General features: G+C 38.6%; 1 protein-coding gene across 2 annotated transcripts in view; it reads right to left on the bottom strand.

Annotated features, from left to right (window-relative positions):
• The window catches only part of SOHLH2 (spermatogenesis and oogenesis specific basic helix-loop-helix 2), a 53,875-nt gene that overhangs the window by 15,049 nt on the left and 18,929 nt on the right, over positions 1-19,897 (bottom strand). Inside the window, exons 2-6 of one of the 2 annotated variants that reach the window (XM_055123884.1) lie at positions 14,176-14,240; positions 12,431-12,492; positions 12,251-12,355; positions 10,479-10,578; positions 8,749-8,859 (exon numbers count right to left, since the gene is read on the bottom strand). In XM_055123884.1, the coding sequence (XP_054979859.1) occupies positions 8,749-8,859; positions 10,479-10,578; positions 12,251-12,355; positions 12,431-12,492; positions 14,176-14,186 (389 nt within the window). In that variant the 5' untranslated portion in view covers positions 14,187-14,240. The remainder of the gene's footprint in view (positions 1-8,748; positions 8,860-10,478; positions 10,579-12,250; positions 12,356-12,430; positions 12,493-14,175; positions 14,241-19,897) is intronic. The other variant, XM_055123883.1, reaches the window with a different exon arrangement.

Here is a 19,897-nt window from a genome sequence, read left to right as displayed (position 1 = left end):
ATTCTTTTCCACTGCACAACGAACATTTCCTAAAATAGACCATGTGCTGGGTCACAAAACATACCTCAATAGGATCTGGAAGATAGAAATTATATCGACTATTTTTTCAGACCATGATGTGCTGAAGATAGAAGCTAATCACACACAGACACGGAGAACCAAATCAAACACCTGGAAATTAACTCAATGTTGAACAGGAAGTGGGTCAGGAAGGAAGTCAAGGAAGAAACCAAAAGATACCTGGAAAAAATGAGAATGAAGAAACAAGCTATCAATACCTATGGGACGCAGCTAAAGTTATGTTAAGAGGAAAAATTATAGTTTTGAAAGCATTCCTCAGGAAGGAAGAAAGGGCCTACATAGATAATTTGACTTCACAGCTCAAGATCTTAGAAAAAGACCAACAAAAGGAACCCAAACCCAGCGAAGGAAAGAAATAATATAACAGAGCAGAAATTAACGACGTGGAAACCCAAAAAACAATTCAAAAGGTCAATGAAATCAAGAGCTGGTTCTTTGAAAATAAACAAGATTTATAAACCACTAGCAAGACTCACAAAGGGAGAGAACCCTAATAAACCAAATCAGAAATGAAAAAGGGGCCATCACAACAGAAACCAAAGAAAGTAAAAAGATCATCAGAGACTACTTAGAGAGTCTGTATGCCATAGAACAAGAGAACCTAGAAGAAATGCATACATTCCTGGATTCCTATAATCTCCCAAGACTGAACCAAGAAGACCTGGAATACCTGAATAGACCCATTAATATCAAGGAAATTGAAACTGTAATCAAAAGTCTTCCCAAAAACAAAAGCCCTGGCCCAGATGGATTCACTAGCATATTCTTCCAAACATTTAAAGAAGACCTGTTCCCAGTTCTCCTCAAGCTCTTCCAGGAAACTGAAGAAACAGGAACTCTCCTAAACAGTTTCTATGAGCACATATCTCCCTAATACCAAAAGTAAACAAAGACATCACTAACAAAGAAAACTATAGGCCAATATCCCTGATGAACACAGACATGAAGATCCTCAACAAAATATTAGCAAATAGAATCCAACAACTCATCAAAAAGATCATACACCATGACCAAGTGGGATTCATCCCAGGGATGCAAGAATGGTTTTACATTTGGAAGTCAATCAACATAATCCACCATATCAACAAAAGTAAAGATAAAAACCATATGATCATATCAATAGGTGCAGAGAGAGCATTTGACAAGATCCAACACCCACTTATGGTGAAAACTCACCAAAATGGGTTTAGAAGAAACTTTCCTTAAGATAGTCAAAGCCATCTATCACAAACCTATAGCAAGCATTATCCTCAATGGGGAAAAACTAAGGGCCTTTCCTCTAAGATCAGGGACAAGATAAGGATGCCCACACTCACCACTTCTGTTCAATATAGTACTGGAAGTACTTGCAATAACAGTTAGGCAAGAAAAAGACATTAAGGGCATCCAGATAGGAAAGAAAAAAATCAAGCTCTCATTACTCGCAGATGATATGTTACTATATCTAGAGAATCCTAAACTCTACCAAGAAACTCCTAGAAACAACAGACTTATACAATAAAGTTTCAGGCTATAAAATCAATACCCCAAAATCCACAGCCTTCTTATATGCAAATAAAGAGACAGAGGAATGTGACATGAAGAAAGCAATCCTGTTCACAATCGTGCCCCAGAAAATTAAGTACCTCAGAATCAACCTAACTAAGGAGGTAAAGGACCTCTACAAAGAAAACTACAAATACTACTCCAAGAAATAAAAGAGGACATGAGGATATGGGAACATATCTGCTGCTCATGGATAGGAAGAATTAACATTGTCAAAATGGCAATACTCCCCAAAGCTATACATATTCAATGCAATCCCTATAAGGATACCCATGAAATTCTTCAAAGAAATGGATCAAGCACTCCTGAAATTCATATGTAACAACAAACACTCACAAATAGCTATAGCAATTCTTGGGAAAAAAAGGAAGATGGGAGGCATCACCCTCCCCAACCTCAAACTCTACTACAAAGCGGTAACAATTAAACAGCATGGTACTGGAACAAAGGCAGAGCCGTAGACCAATGGAACAGGGTGGAATATCCCTACAAACAACCTCAAATGTATGACCATCTAATGTTTGATAAGGGAGCAAGAAATGTGAAGAGGAGCAAGGAAATCCTCTTTAACAAATGGTGCTGGCATAACTGGACAATCACATGCAAAAAATTGGGCTGACAAAAGTCAGATCAAAATAGATTAAAGACCTCAACATCAAACCAAAATCCATAAGGTACACTGAAGACAAGGTCGGCAAAACCCTCCACGATATTGAGGCTAACGGTATCTTCAAAGATGATACGCCCCTGACCAACCGAGTAGAAACAGAGATAAACAAATAAGACTATATTAAGAAGCTTCTGTACTGCAAAAGATAGTGACCAAAATACAAAGACAATCTACAGAATGGGAAATAATATTCACCCAATACCCATTTGATAAGGGATTGATATCAAGGATATACAAGCACTGGTTGGAATCTATAAGAAGAAAACATCCAACCCCATTAAAAAATGGGGCAATGATATGAACAGAAACTTTCTCAAGGAATAAATACGAATGGCAAAAAGACACATGAAAAAATGCTCTTCATCACTAATCATCAGGGAGATGCAGATCAAAACAATTATGAGATACCATCTCACACCATAGAGACTGGCACATATTCAAAAGAACAAAAGCAGCCGCTGTTGGCGTGGATGTTGGGAGAAAGGGAACTTCATACACTGCTGATGGGAATACCAACTGGTTCAGCCCTTTTGGAAAACAGTATGGACGATTCTCAACAAATTAGAAATTGAACTCCCATTTGACCCAGAAATACCACTTCTGGCAATATACCCCAGAGATGCAAAAAATATATAGTAGAAATGACATATGCACTCGTATGTTCATTGTAGCACTGTTTATAATAGCCAGAATCTGGAAAAAAGCCAAATGCCCGAGAACAGATGTCTGGCTAAAGAAACTTTGGTACATCTACATAATGGACTACTATGCAGCTGTTAGAAAAGATGAAGTCCTGAACTTTGCATATAAGTGGATCAACATGGAAAGTATCATGCTAAGTGAAATGAGTCAAAAAGAGAGAGACAGACATAGTAAGAATGCACTCATCTGTGGAATATAAAGCAACATAATGGGAGACTAGCACCCACCCAAGAATAACAGAGATAAGTACCAGGAGGTTTGCTCCATGGCTTGGAACTGGCCTCACATGCTGGAAGAAAAGGCAGCTCAGATAGAGAAGGGAACACCAGGTAATGTTTGGTTGGAGGACCCACTTGGGATGGGAGATGCACGCTGAAAGTAGACCATAGACCAATACAATGGCCACTCAATACCTCTATTGCAAACCACAACACCCAAAAGGAGAGAGAGAACAAAAGGGAATGCCCTGCCACAGAGGTGGGCTGGGGTGAGGGGATGGCATGAGGGGTGGGAGGGATACTGGGATTATCAGTGGTGGAGAATGGGCACTGGTGGAGGGATGGGTACTCAAACAGTGTATGACTGAAACACAAGCACGAAAGTTTATGTTTGTAACTATCTCACGATGATTCACTAATAAAAAAGGGAAAAAAAAGAAAGAAAAATATGATTAAAAGTTTGCTATATGCCACTATGTAATTGAGATATTCAAAGTAGTGTTCTTTTGGGATGTGTGGAACTCTGGTGATTCTGTTGAGATGTCTCACTATTTTGTGAAAAAGGAATGGAAGAAATAAACTCTAGGTATAAAGAGCTTTGAAGCTTTTCCTACCTTTTGATATACTTCTTCCAAGGATATGAAAATATATCTAGTTCATTAGTTAGATATAAAAACAATCTAAAAAAAGAGTGGATATTTTACTATACATAGCTAAAAATAATATTATGTCCTAGTTGAAGTGAGCTAGTATCAGCTCTCATGAAATAAAGCACATTTTTATAGCATATAACTACAACTTTATCAGTCAGTACACAAAGTAAAATTAAATTTTAAAAACTTATTTCTATTTTTTTATTGATAGTTATTTCTGATGGTTGAGCTAAGGATATGTTCCAGCATGCAAAGTGAACATGCACTGTGCCCTGGATGAAAAAAAAAAAAGAGTATTATTCTGCAGTTGTTGGGTATTCTATAAATATCTTCAAAATCAAGGTGGTGATTAGTGTTCACATCTATATTTGACTGATTTCTGGGTGTCTTTCTGTTTCATCAGCTGCTGCAAGAGGAATGCTCTTTAACATTGCAGATATTTTTAATTGTGTGAGATTTAATTTGGTCCTTTTGCTTAGAATAAATAACCACAATCTATCTGCAATTGTTTTATCATTCTGATAAGTTGACACTTCCATCATTAGGAAATACTACTCATTACTTCAAGTGAACTGTTTGTTCTGAGGTTTATTTGGAAAGAAGACAGTCAATCTGGTATCTTGTACTTACTGTTCCATATATATGCATGTATATGCAAAATTAAATATATGCAACTTTGCATTTACATTGCCATATATTTGTATATAAAGTTGGTCTCATATAAGCAGCAGATAACTATGTCTGTTTTATTATTTTCTTTAATCATTCTGGTAATTCCTGCCTACAAATTGAATATAGTTAAAGTCCTACCATATTTTTTGTTTTGGGGCCACACCTGGTGGTGCTCAGGGATTACTCCTGACTGTGCTCAGCATCACTCCCAACAGGACTCAGGGGACCGCATGCCAGGAATTGAACTTGGGCTGACCCTATGCAACAACGTTCAACAAAAACAATACAAACAATCCTATCGAAGGGAAGACGAGCAGGACAGATACTTCTTAGTGATACAAAATGGAAAAGGTGGGCACACTTTTTAAGGCTTGATGGGAAGAGGAGCAAGACGCCTCCATGATGACTTAAAGCTGGCCAACAAGCATTTGAAAGAGTGCACAACATCACTGAGCATCAAGGAAATGCAAACCAAAACAATAAGCTATCACCTTACGTTACTGAAAATGCCCAATAGAAAAAAGACCCAAAATAGCTAGTGTTGGTGGTGACAAAAGGACCCTCGTTCACTGCTGTTGGGACTGTAAATGTTTGGCCTTTACAGAAGACAGAGACTTATCAAATACCAAAAATGTGTTTCTTGCTAGTATCTCTCAAGAAAAACTCTAAAAAGGAGGTTCTGGTTAGTTTTCACTTCTGGAAAAGAAATGTTTCTAGATCTTTAAATAATGCCACAGGGATAGAGTGGCCTTCTGATTATACATTTTTATCAACTACTAAAACTGAAAACTCAACATGAAATTTTATGGTTCCAATAAAGAATTGCCAACATTAGACTGAACATGAAAAGTAACGAAAGAAAGCTACTATCTTCCAATATCATTTTGTGATAATTATTTACTAATACCACTGCAATTTTAGCACCAAATAAATTACAGAACATAATCATTTTTTGTGGTTTGTTTTCAGAAGAACTATTTATTTCCAACAAAGCCTTGTAAAGTGTGCCCACCATCTACATTTTATATATTAATAAAAACAGATGAAAAATGGAGTGATGTAGTCCAAACTCAATGTACTAAAGGCACAGGTCAAGAGAGACACTGGGACCTCTTTGGTCTGACCTTAAGACAGCCTGAAAGAACATAATCTTAGAGCATGAATTGTATAATTGTAGCTTCCCTTATGGAAGCTCAATCAAATCTATGAGATAAGACTTGCCAACAAGCCCCACAATTTCCTTTGGACAAAACCCATGAATGTTGGCCAGACTAGCTCATCTTCTAGCACCTTTTGCCAAGGCCCACAAATCCACTATCTTCCAGCTAATCTTCAGCAGATGATGGAGACCATTTGGCTCAACTTCTTTCCCCTCACTGAGTTCCATTCAAAGGACTCAACTTTCTAACCACATTTAGATTCTGTTCCTCTGCATGTTTGTGGAAATCTAGTTTGTGGAAACTAGATTCTTCCATCAAGTTCTAAATTCCATGGCCTCTGCCTCCTCAGAAATGGCTATATCTGTCATCAACCCTTTCAACAGCTGTAAAGGATTAACATTCCTGGACATTCATCTCACTGAGAGGTGGGGTCTGCGCACACTCCCACTGAATCTGATTAGTCTGACTGCTTTGACCAATAACATATGGCAAAAGTGGCTCTTGGCCAGATTCTAGCCCTAGGTCTTAGGACCTGAAAGCTTCTTTTCTGTATCTCATGGAGCCTTATCTCTAGTAGCTCTGGGCTACCTGGTTAAAATAGTACAACCCCAGGATGACTACATTAGAGAAGTATCAGTTGACAGTTCCACCTGAGCCTGACCTTCCAGCCATCCCTGCATTTCAGACATAATATCTTGGATCTTTATGGTTGAACTACCCATCACTAAACATTACCAAGAAATTTCAAGTAGGAAAAATTGCTGAACTGAGCCCAGCTCAAAATGCAAATGCATAAAAGAACCCTAGGTTAAATTAACTGGTAGTTTATAAATTTTAATTTGGAAATTTGCCAAGTTGAATTTTTTGTTTTGTTTTGGGGCAACACCTACAATGCTTAGGGGTTACTATTAAATTTGTACTCAGAAATCACTCCTACAATGCTCTGGGGACCATATGGGATGTTGCAGATTATACCAGCTGACCATGTATAAAGAAAGCCTTACATGCTATCTCTCTGGTTCCTACTAAGCTAAATATTAAAAATTAAATAACTGTTACAAAGTTCAACTTAAATTTTTAAAATTTAAAATGCAATATAAATAAAACCATGTGTGTATCTTCAAGGCTCCTCCCTTCCTTGAGGCTGGAGTGATAGTTCAGTGTGTAGGATGCTTGCCTTTCATGCAGCTGACCTGGGTTCAATATTCAGCATCCCATATGGCCCTCTGAATCTGCCAGGAGTGATTCCTGAGTACAGAGCCAGGAGTTATCCCTAGGCACCACTAGATGTGACCCCCCCCCCACAAAGAAAACACAACCAAACACAAGCAAGAAACCAACAACAACAAAAAGACTTTTCTCTTTCAGCTGTTTTCTCTTCAAATATAAAGATGAATATTCAAATCTAGCCTAGTCTCATCAAAATGTCTAATTTTATTCTAACCATCCCACCCCCAATTTCACATGCCACACATTCATTTTCTCCTTTTCACCCATCTCCCATATTTCATTTTTTATCAACTTTCAGCAATAGGGAGCTTTCCCTTAAAAATTCAAATGAAATTTCTTTTGACAAGATCAACAGGTTCAGGTTTGCTATATTCAAAAGTTTATTATTAATTCTTACCTTATTCGATCTCTCTGTCACTCCTGGAGACTCATCCCTTTAGAAGCCTCTCTATCCCTGTCTCCCCCATACAGCTCCCTCAAGATTTCCTTCTTATCTTCCTCAAAACTTTTTCTTCTGATCTCTTTTATGTTCCCTGTTGCCCAGATGCTGAGATTTCCTTCCAGGTAGTTTTATCCACTTGCTTCTTCTCCACTTGCTTCTCAGGTTTTGTATCTAACCCTACAGTCACTGTGTCAGATAGATGCTATATCCTGATAGTTCTAAATCTAGATTAGATCTTTCTCTAGAATCTATGGGTCAACTCCTCCTCAGGCAGCTCCATTTAAACCTAAAGATATTCAAATTCAGCAAGAACAGAAATATTTCCCACTATAACATTACCATTTCATTCCACATCATAGGTAGTCCTGATTCCACTACCTATTTGGAAATTATACTCAACTCCTGCTTCAACCATGCTCTACTATCTACTAAAATGATCTAGAGCAGGCCTATTCCTCGCCGCCCCATCCCTAACACCATGGCTCATGATTTCACTGCAGACTCAACTGGCCTCCAGGTTCAACTCACTCTCTATTATCCTGCTGTGGTCTTCAGTCTAAAGTACAATCTGGTCTTATCACACCTTTGCTAAATCCTGAGTGCTTCCCCAGAAGTTCAGGCTGATTTTAAAATTACTTAACATAATATACCCTGTCTTTACCAACTATCTCCCATCTAAGAGCTAAGTTAATTATTTGCAGTTCCACAAATTCACTATTTTCTTGGGTTGTTTTTGTTTATTTTTGGCCATACTTAGCAGTGCTCAGGGCTAACTCCTGATTCTGTGCACAGGGATCACTCCAGGTAGAGCTCAGGGGACCAAACATATGTTTTACCATGGATTGAACCCAGATCAGCCATATGAAAGGTAAGTATTTACCTGTATTTCTCCGGCACCTGTTTTCTTATGTTATCAGGCTTTGTACCTATTAGTCTCACCATATGATATATAAATAGGTTCCCTGACTTCCAAATCAAATTAATTGTGACTTTTTTGTTTCAAGTACAATTTAGCTATCCAAAGAAATTTCTCAGAAAACCTCCTATTCCCTCATTATGTCTTAAACAACTTTCCAGGTGGTATTGTGTGTTCTTCAGCCCCCTGAAATTTATCATTTTTAAAAAATTTTTATTTAAAAGCCTACTGTCTGGGTATTAGGATAAGATTCTTGAAAACAAGCATTTTCTTAGGTTTACTTTGTATTCCAATGCATTGCAGACATATATAGTTCTTTTAAACAAATAAGTGAATGGCACATATTTAATTGCCAGATTTCTATTTCACATACTTTTAACTATTAAAAATGCTATGACATAAAAGTAATTTCTTCCTGTAAAAGAATAATTCTAGAAAAGGGCTTGTATCAATATTCACCTTCTCTGCTTTTCCTTGCTTGAATGAAGAAGAGAAATCTTTTTGCTTTTCTCAAAATCTGATAGTGGAGCCTGTAATTCCAATCCAATGCCAGTTTTTGGAGATTCAGAACTAGAAACAAGAAAATATCTACCATAAATATATAGGCAATACTAAGATTGCAATAAGTAACAATATACTCATAAAAAATGTGCTTCTCAAAGTTTCTTGTATCAATAAAGTATTGTCACATATCTAAGTGTGAATTCATATTACTTTATGATTTCAACTGAGGATGCTTCATTTCAAACAATTCTTATCATATCATCATAAACTATCACTGAAAAAAATCCTAATATACAAATTATGTTCATATCTATTATGACAATTCCAAATCACGTGATTCTATCTTATGGTACATTAAAAGAGGGAAAAATACAAAGGATTAAAAAGGCCAAGTTACACTATTCCATCTTTGTCAGCAAAGGGCACTGTCCCAGTACTTAATAAAAAACATTTTCTGGCTCTACGATTTTTTATTTTTAACTTTGTTATGTTTTGTTTTAAGGGCCAAACCCAGTGATACTTAGGTTTAAACCTGGCTCTGCACTCAGGGATCACTCCTGATGGGGCTCAGAAGACTAGATTGGATGCCAGAGACTCAATCCAGGTAATCTGTGCACAAGGCAAACATCCTTCCTGCTACATTATCGCACTGGCTCCCTCTACCAATTGAAAAAAAAAAAAGTTTTATGTGTCTATTCTAAGAGTCTCTTGCCCAAGCGCCTGGCTGTCTTCCCCAGGGCCCCTCAGAGGGCATGGGCTCCAGCTTCCCTCCCCGCCCCGAGCAGAGCTCCCAGTGGCCGAAGACCTCTGGAGCCTAGCCACAGCCATGCTCAAGGCCCCTCTCCACACGTTCGGACGAGTCTCACGCATGAAGGTACTGGCAGAGGAACCCAGGTGTGTGGGACCCGGGGCTGAGACCTCCAAGTCTGCTCGATCGGGACTGGGCCTCCTCCACCCAGATTTCCCATTTCCCAGTAGCTAGGCGGTCACACCCAGGGACTGCCCCTGGCGCTGTGTAATCCCATCAACAGCCAGCATCCAGAGACTTAAAAGCAAGCTCCTGGAAGCGATAGCTTATAGCCTACTTCTCCCTCTGGGAGAACCTGGCCAACTACCAAGAGTTTCCTGCCCACATGGGAGAGCCTCGTAAGGTCCCCATGGTGTATTAATATGCCCAAACCAGTAACAAGCTGGGTTTCATTCCCCTGACCCTGAAAGAGCCTCCAATGCGGCATCGTTGGGAAAGACGAGTAGAGAGAGGCTTCTAAAATCTCAGGGCTAGGATGAATGGAGATGTTACTGAGACCGCTCAAGAAATTTGATGATCAACGGGATGATGATGATGATGATGATGATGATGATGATGATGATGATGAATATCATTGCTATTATCTAGTTTTGATTAGCAGTAACCCAAACTCTAACGCATCCAGTGTTGGGGACTTTTATCTTGCAAGCTTACCTGTTTCTCCTTAGTCAACTATGATTATTATTAAATTCTCTACAATAAGTTGAATACTTCTATAATGTATTTCTGCTGTCCATACCCACGATTTTGAAATGCAGAAAAAAATTATATCCCTCCTCCACAAAGAAAACTTATTTTAAGTGTTCTATGCAATAAAGTGTTTACAATATTTACTATAATCTATTACCAAAAATTGCTATAATGAAAAAAAACTAACCAAGTAAATAGACCAGTAGAAAAACGTCCCAGGTGGTCACTGCACGACTTCTGCAAGGGCAAACCAAGTTCTTCAAAGTTTAGAGAATTTTCATTCTTAACTGCAAGTTTTCAAATAGGAAGCATTGTCATTGTGAGATCATTGGTGAGGATGACACTCATCACACAGATTAGTCTTAAGCAAATTACACATGTTAGTCAAAAGCAGTTGTCACTTTTTACTAAGTAAATTTTACAAAGCAAAAACATTTTTCAAAAGAAGATAATTTCAATCGGTGAAGCAGGAAACAAGCCACATTCGGAAGTAAAATTGAAATACTATTTTCCCAAGACATCCTCTTCCAGTCATATTTCAGTAACAAGAGATGGGTGTGCTTAAAATATATTCAACTATAAGTTCTATTAAATTCTTATTTAAGGTAAATGTCAGTGGCAGAGAGAAAATTTGAATCTTCAGTAGGCAGCTGTAATGTCAAAACATTGGCATCAAAACATGGGCTTACTGGGCTTTTTTTTTTTTTTTTTTTGCAGCTGCTCATCTAGAAGCAAACAAGACTGTGACCAACAAGAAAGGGTGGGTCTTAGACAGGTGGTCATAACCACTGATATCCAAATAAGAAGAAGGTATAAAAAGGACTCTGGTCACCATGACTAGTCATTTCCAGAAAAACTTTAAAAACTGCAGAGATTGGGAGCCAATAAAATGTTGCAAAACAGACTCATGAATTCCTGAAGATCTTAAAAGGCTTATAAGGAAGGATAGGCACCTTCCAGTGGTAGGGTGCAAAAACTTTGTATGACACCATAAACATGAACATGTTAAACTATAATAAAAACAAATACTGAAGGAAGGACGTATAGAATTCTGTACCATGTGGAACATGATTTTACAGAGGACACACGACTTAGAAAAGAATGAGTTTTTACTGACCAACAATGATTCCAGCAGATTGGAAATTGTAGCCTGTCCTTTTGTAAGATATATTAAACCACTGTAATTAGTTAATTTTGGTGCCAGCAATAAGAAAAATACAATATAGGTGACGAGTTTAAAAATGTCAGTTCTAACTGAAGCACTGATACTAAGATCTAAGTCTAAAAATGTGAAACAGAAAGGATAACCAGTTTATTAATTTGAATAAGTAAAATAATTTTTTTAGGCAAGCACTTGGCAAAGTAGAAAGTACAAAACAATTTCAGTTCATAGTTCACGCTTCTGAAAAACTATCAACCAGGAAACAATTAATTCCTTTTTATTTGTTTTATTTGGGAGGGGGGCATACCAAGTGGTGCTCAGAGCTTATACCTGGCTCTGCACTCAGGAATCACTCCTGGCAGGACTTAGGAGATGACATGGGATGCCAGGAATCTGAACCCTGGTTGCTTGCATGCAAGATAAGCACCCTACTCATTTCCTATCTTTCCAGTTCCTAAGTCCATTTTAATGACTAAGAAAAAAGATAATAGCTAGGCTACCAAAAGCAAAATCTCTGAATTTATCAGTGCACTGTATTTAACTATGTGAGACATATTATAAACCATAACAAGTGAAACTTTCCCTTCAAAGGTAAAGAACATGTTTTCCTTTATTAACATTTACTTCTTTAGACTATGATTAATACAGATATGTTCTTATTGCACACAGCATACACTACAGTTGCTATTAAGTAAAAAGTGCAAATGTAAAAGCAACTTAAAATTTTACAAATATAGCATTTTAAAAACAATTTTAATTAAAATTTTCAAATCTTTGGCAATTTGTTTTCCACTCACCAGTATTTGAGAAATATGTTATCCAGTATTTTACCACAATATTTATTTTTTCCATGGTCAGTGGTTCAGTTAAAGTAATATCAGCTCCATACCCTGTAACACAACCTAAGAATCTATGTATTAAATATTGATCTAATGATTTCAATTTGGAAAAAAATAATCTAGCCAGCAGGCACATACCTTTAAAATTTTCAGGGACTATAGAAACAAATAGCAACTGTGTATTTTTCATCTTGCCAAACCTGAAAGGAATAAAGTAAAAGTGAAGCAAAATGTTCATTGGAAAAATTGCAATTTAACCATTCTGTTTTTTAAGAACTATTTTCTTTATTTAGAATTTAAAATGGTGGAATCAACATATAAATTTAGAGAAAATAGCATTTGAAATCACTAAGTCAAAAGAGAACATATATTCATACTTTTTTAAAGAGTCTAAAACTTATCCAAAGACTAGATATAGCCACCAATTTATAAGAAATTTAAAAGAGGACTATTTTAAATAATAGCATGGGGATGAAATCAGCAAAATCTAGAATATAGGAAATTCCATAAGAAAAATGTCCCTTTTTAAAAGCAAATGTGTATAAAGACAATAACAGAAGGAAAATTAAACCCTGATTTCTATGACAACAACAACTTTAAAAAGAAAATCAGGGGCTGGAGCAATACTACAGTGGGTAGGGCATTTGCCTTGCACGAGGCCGACCCGGATTCGATTCTCAGCATCCCCTATGGTCCCCTGAGCACCTACCAGGAGTAATTCCTGAGTGCAAAGCCAGGGGTAACCCCTGTGCATCGCTGGGTGTGACAGAAAGGAAAAGGAAAAAGAAAAGGAAGGAAAAGGAAGGAAAGGAAAGGAAAGGAAAGGAAAGGAAAGGAAAGGAAAGGAAAGGAAAGGAAAGGAAAGGAAAGGAAAGGAAAGGAAAGGAAAGGAAAGGAAAGGAAAAGGAAAAGGAAAAGGAAGGAAAGGAAAGGAAAGGAAAGGAAAGGAAAGGAAAGGAAAGGAAAGGAAAGGAAAGGAAAGGAAAGGAAAGGAAAGGAAAGGAAAGGAAAGGAAAGGAAAATGGAAAAGGAAAAGAGAAAGAGAGAGAGAAAGAAAGAGAGAGAAAGAAAGAAAGAAAGAAAGAAAGAAAGAAAGAAAGAAAGAAAGAAAGAAAGAAAGAAAAAGAAAGAAAGAAAGAAAGAAAGAAAGAAAGAAAGAAAGAAAGAAAGAAAAAGAAAGAAAGAAAGAAAGAAAGAAAGAAAGAAAGAAAGAAAGAAAGAAAGAAAGAAAGAAAGAAAGAAAGAAAGAAAGAAAGAAAGAAAACAATAAAATTAGCAGAATATTAGTTCTGTGGTTATTTTTAAAAGATACCATATCTTATTTGGCACTTAAAAAGGTTTCTACGACATGCTTTAAACCCAACCACTAGTGAGCAGGAGGCAGAGAAGGCAGCGCCGAAACAAGCCAGGCTCTTATGGAACTGGAGACTGCACCATGGGTGCACGTAAGTCCATTACACTATCCTCTCTGATTCACATGCCTCAATATTCACAAATCAATTTTGTGGCATTATTGTTCACTACACGTAAGAGTGAAGTAATTTTGAATTTCTAATAATCTGATACGTACTAAGTATTGGAAATAGTTGTGCTTTTTTTTTTTTTAAAAAAAAGAACTTCTACAGCAGTGTATTCCTGCAAACTGGACTTCAAAAAGAGCAGGTGGAAACCGCTTAAGAAAAATAAAATATTCTTAAGGTATTAGTATGCAGTATATGTAAAATAAGAGAGAAAAAGATACTGTCATAAGGTTAATGCTTTCCTGGGGAGGAGGATAGAGGCAAACCAATTACTGTAGATAGCTAAAGAAGTGGGCAAATATGTGGCCAGTGCTTTTGCAGAGAAGCCAAGGTATAGGTGGGAGCAAATACCTGTGTACTCACCTGTTCTGCATCTCACAGGCCCCTCCACAGAAACACCCGAGAGGTCAGCGAGAGCTAAGAGGGAGCTACAGGAAAGATGGGGTACGGGAGAACGAAGCAAGACCATCAATAAAAGTGCATTCCAATGACAGTCCCGAATAGGCCAAATGAAATACCTGGAACTTAACTGAAAAAGGACAATGGAAGCTAATAACCTCAGAAGTAACACAACTCTTCACACTGTAGAAAGACCACTCTTTGTGGCTGGCTGGCTTGGTGGAATGTAGCAAAGGGGACTTGAGATCAAATTAGAATTATGCAGATGAGAGCTGATGTTCGAGAAAAGGAGATAGCACAGAACTTTCTTTAAAAGAAAAAAAAGAGGCCGCTCTCTGCCCAGATGTGACCCTCCGATGCTGGACGCCCATGATCCCGGAGGCCAACTAACTACCTTCAGCACCAGCAGCTTCTTGTAGAAATGACTCTAGACTGTGAACTAAGCTATGGCCCCATGCCGCCCTGGGAGGGGAAAGGTTTTTCTCTCTCGGCCTTTCCTTTCCCCGGCGGCGTGGCAACCGCCATCTTATAAGGCCCGCTAAACAGAGGTACGAGCTTGCAATGATGCAACTTCTGGCAGAAATATCTCTGGACTTAATTACTAAAATACCAGAAATCCAAAACCTCATATGCTCTTCATCCTCAGCAATGGAAAACAAATGATCAAATGCTGCCTTTTCAGCAGGTTTGACTGTTGGGGGAAAAATCCAAATAATAATAGTGGGTTTTCTGTTGAAATATTGAATGTAATCAAAGTAAAGAGAAAGTAAAGTGAAAACCATCAGCCACACAGGCTGGGGGTGGGGGTGGGATGGGAGATATACTGGGGGTTTTGGTGGTGGAACACATACACTGGTGAAGGGATGGGTGTCTGATCATGGTATGACTGAAACTTAAGCCTGAAAGCTTTGTAACTTTTCACATGGCGATTCAATAAAAAATTTTTTTAAAAAAAGAGCTATTTACTAATTACTTGAAACAGGCAAGATATTGCTAAACAGTGACATTCACACAGTTGGCGTGTAGTTAGACTTAATTCTATTCAATTAATTTTGAGGAGTTTGGGCAGAAAAAGAAGAAAGAAAGATGGCCTGGTTTCTAACAAGTGAGCAGCTCAGGCAGGAGCATTACCATCAAGAAAGTGGAAGAGACACAACTGACTGGATGGCTAAATGTGGTGGTTAAATGCATGAGAACGAATTCGCTGAAAAATCCAGATATGCGGATCTAGTGACTGAAAACTCCGGGCTTTATGGAGTCAGGGATGGGCGACATCCTCCCATCTCCCGTTCTTCCAGTTCCCTGGCAGTCACAGCCTCCAGGTGCCATTTAAGCACATTAACAGCCAGAGACTCACAAATGAATCTCAGAAGAGAGTAGCACTCTGCAGAGATACCTGCAGACCCCAAATATTTAAAAATTTTAGAATTCCAGGAACACGCAGCTGCTTTTGCGGCCACACTACATTTCATACTATTAGTAACAAGCACTGTAGCAATGTCCTCCTGTTGTTCATTGATTTGCTCGAGTGGCAGTGACATCTCCATTATGAGACTTGTTACTGTTTTTGACATACCGAGTACCCCATGGGTAGCTTGCCAGGCTCTGCCGAGCGAGCAGGATACTCTCGGTAGCTTGCTGGGTTCTCCAAGAGGGACGGAAGAATTGAACCTGGGTTTCAGCCCCATGCAAGGCAAATGCCCTACCTGCTGTGCTATCACTCCAGTCCCATAACAAGCAATACAAAATAAATTATTTCACATCTGTCTATGGGGCAGGCTTGGGTGGTGGTGGAAAAATTTGAAATAATGGTGGTAAGAAGGTGTAATGGTGGTGGGATTGGTGTTAAAACATTGAATGCAAACAAACATTGTGAACAGCTCTATGAAAATAAATTTTTCTAAGTGGAAAATAAATAAATGTGGTGGTAAGAAAAGCACATCAGTATAGTGGTGTGGTGTGAAGGGAACAAGTGAAAAGCAGGCAACTGCCACAGTACAAGCATTTCATTCATATAGACAGATATATTGTTATTGTTGTTTGTTCAATTTCACAGATTGAATCTGGGTTGGTCCATACAAGCCAAGTACCTTTACCCAATATATATATGGACCCCCTTATATATATTTTTAAGTGATGAAAGAGTGTGGGATATAACGGAAGTATAGATAACAAGAGGAGGAAAGATGGAAGAAAATGACTAGACAGGCCTACTGAAAGAAATATTGTTTGGTATTTTTTAGATTAAAAATACTGTGGGGGCCAGAGTATATAGCAGGTAGGTTACTTGCCCTTGCATGGACCAAGTCAGGTTCAATCCCTCGCACCATATAGAGTTCCCCAAGTACAATCAGAAGTGATCCCTGAGCACTGAGCCTGGAGTAATTACTAAGCACAGTCAGGTGTGACCCAAAAACAATCCCCATCCAAAAAAAGGGGGGGGTGGTTTCACAAAAAGTAGTAAGTAAAAATACTCTAAGCATTAGAGAAATTTTTAAAATCCTTCGATTTTACAAACAATTCTATTTTTTTAAATGGTTAGAATTGATTTGTCAAAAATGGATAATGTCTGAACATATTGATCAGTATATCTGGTGGCTTTCAAATTTCAACCTTTACCTCAGACAGAACTCCAGTGAACCCTAATTCTACAGGAATTTCAACAATTAATGGAGTTCCTGGAATCCAATTTAAGCAGCTATCTGGTTTTTAGGATCAAACACACACACACACACACACACACACACAGAAAAATAATCGCCCTTAAATTTCCTTTGTAATACAAAGCAACACAAAAATAAAACCATCTCCTTTACTTAGTCCAATTAATACTTCTTTAACATGCCAAAATTAGATTGCAGGTTCTAGGACGTTGAGTATCTTCTCAATTGAAGTCTCTTCAGTTATAAAGCTTGACAATCCTCTGAAAACAATTTCTCCTCATGTTTCACAGAAAACACTGTTTGATAAACAGAATTCATACTTCCCTGAAAATATGAGTGTTCTGCGCTAGAGAGAATAGTATAGCAGGCAGGGTGCTTGCCTTGTATGCGGCAAACACAGGTTCAATCCCCAGCACTCCCTGAACACTGCCAGGAGTGATCGATCTATAAGTGCAGAGCCAGGAGGGGCCCCTGAGCACCACCAAGTATGGCCCCAAAACAAAGCAATCAAAGAAAGTATGAAGGCTGACTTTACTCCACATAGGAGAGAAGAGACTCATCCCTCCCCCACCACCACCCCACCACTACCCATCTGTCTCCTGTGCTCCCTGCAAGTGGAGGCAGCCAGAAGCTCGCTGCAGCTGCACCCGTCTCCAGCCCTGCCCCACTCTGGAGTCTGGTCTCTAGTACTGGAAAAAATATAGATGTGTTTCTCAACGGGGAAAAACTAAGGGCCTTTCCTCTGAGATCAGGCACAAGACAAGGATGCCCACTCTCACCACTCCTCTTCAATATAGTACTGGAAGTACTTGCAATAGCTATTAGACAAGAAAAAGAGATTAAGGGCATCCAGATAGGAAAGGAAGAAATCAAACTCTCACTATTTGCAGACGATATGATACTATATCTAGAGGAGCCTAAAACCTCTACTAAGAAACTCTTAGAAACAATAGATTTATACAGTAAAGTTGCAGGCTACAAAATCAATACCCAAAAATCCATGGCCTTCATATATGCAATGAGGCAGAGAAAAGGGACATAAAAAAAGCAATCCCATTCACAATCGTGCCCCAGAAAATCAAGTACCTCGGAATCAGCTTAACCAAGGAAGTAAAAGACCTCTATAAAGAAAACTACAAAACGCTACTCCATGAAATCAAAGAGGACATGAGGAAATGGAAACATATACCCTGCTCATGGATAGGGAGAATCAATGTTGTCAAAATGGCAATACTCCCCAAAGCATTATACAGATTCAACGCGATCCCTATAAGTATACCCATGAAATTCTTCAAAGAAATGGATCAAGCAATCCTAAAATTCATATGGAACAACAAATGTCCAAGGATAGCTAAAACAATTCTTGGGAAAAAGACAATGGGAGGTATCACCCTCCCCAACCTCAATCTTTACTACAAAGCAGTAACAATTAAAACAGCATGGTACTGGAACAAAGGCAGAGCTGAAGACCAATGGAACAGGGTGGAATACCCTTACACACAACCCCAAATGTATGATCATCTAATCTTTGATAAGGGAGCAAGAGATGTGAAGTGGAGCAAGGAAAGCCTCTTTAACAAATGGTGCTGGCACAACTGGACAACCACATGCAAAAAAATGGGCGTAGACCTTGACCTGACACCATGCACAAAAGTCAGATCAAAATGGATTAAAGACCTCAACATTAGACCACAAACCATAAGGTACATTGAAGACAAGGTTGGCAAAACCCTCCACGATATTGAAGATAAAGGTATCTTCAAAGGTGACACAGAACTAAGCAATCTAGTAAAAACAGAGATCAACAAATGGGACTACATTAAACTAAAAAGCTTCTGCACCGCAAAAGATACAGTGACCAGAACCCAAAGACTATCTACAGAATGGGAAAGGATATTTACACAATACCCATCAGATAAGGGGTTGATATCAATGGTATATAAAGCACTGGTTGAACTCTACAAGAAGAAAACATCCAACCCCATCAAAAAATGGGGCGAAGAAATGAACAGAAACTTTACCAAAGAAGAAATACGAATGGCCAAAAGGCACATGAAAAAGTGCTCTACATCACTAATTATCAGAGAGATGCAGATCAAAACAACCACAAGATACCACCTCACACCACAGAGACTAGCGCACATCCAAAAGAACAAAAGCAATCGCTGTTGGAGAGGATGTGGCGAGAAAGGGACCCTTCTACACTGCTGGTGGGAATGCCGACTGGTTCAGCCCTTCTGGAAAACAATATGGACGATTCTCAAAAAATTAGAAATTGAGCTCCCATTTGACCCAGCAATACCACTGCTGGAAATATATCCCAGAGAGGCAAAAAAGTATAATCAAAACGGCATCTGCACATGTATGTTCATCGCAGCACTGTTTACAATAGCCAGAATCTGGAAAAAAAACCCGAATGCCCTAGAACGGATGACTGGTTGAGGAAACTTTGGTACATCTATACAATAGAATACTATGCAGCTGTTAGAAAAAAGGAGGTCACAAATTTTTTATTTAAGTGGATCGGCATGAAAAGTTTCATGCTAAGTGAAATGAGTCAGAAAGAGAGAGACAGACATAGAAAGATTGCACTCATCTATGACATATAGAATAACAGAGTGGGAGACTAACACCCAAGAATTGTAGAAACAACTACCAGGAGGTTGACTCCATGGCTAGGAGGCTGGCCTCACATTCTGGGGAAAGGGCAACTCAGAGAAGGGATCACCAACTATAATGTAGTTGAAGGCCATGTGGGAGAAGGGAGTTGCGGGCTGAATGAGGGCTAGAGACTGAGCACAGTGGCCACTCAACACCTTTATTGCAAACCACAATAGCTAATTAGAGGGAGAGAACAGAAGGGAATGCCCTGCCACAGTGACAGGGTGGGGTGGGGGGAGATGGGATTGGGGAGGATGGGAGGGATGCTGGGTTTACTGGTGGTGGAGTATGGGCACTGGTGAAGGGATGGGTTCCCGAACTTTGTATGGGGGAAGCATAAGCACAGATGTGTATAAATCCGT

This window comes from Sorex araneus, chromosome 1, assembly GCF_027595985.1.
Source record: "Sorex araneus isolate mSorAra2 chromosome 1, mSorAra2.pri, whole genome shotgun sequence".
Taxonomy (NCBI): Eukaryota; Metazoa; Chordata; class Mammalia; order Eulipotyphla; family Soricidae; genus Sorex; species Sorex araneus.
The sequence above is the reverse complement of the archived record's forward strand: the minus strand, read 5'-3'. Positions and strand labels throughout refer to the sequence as shown.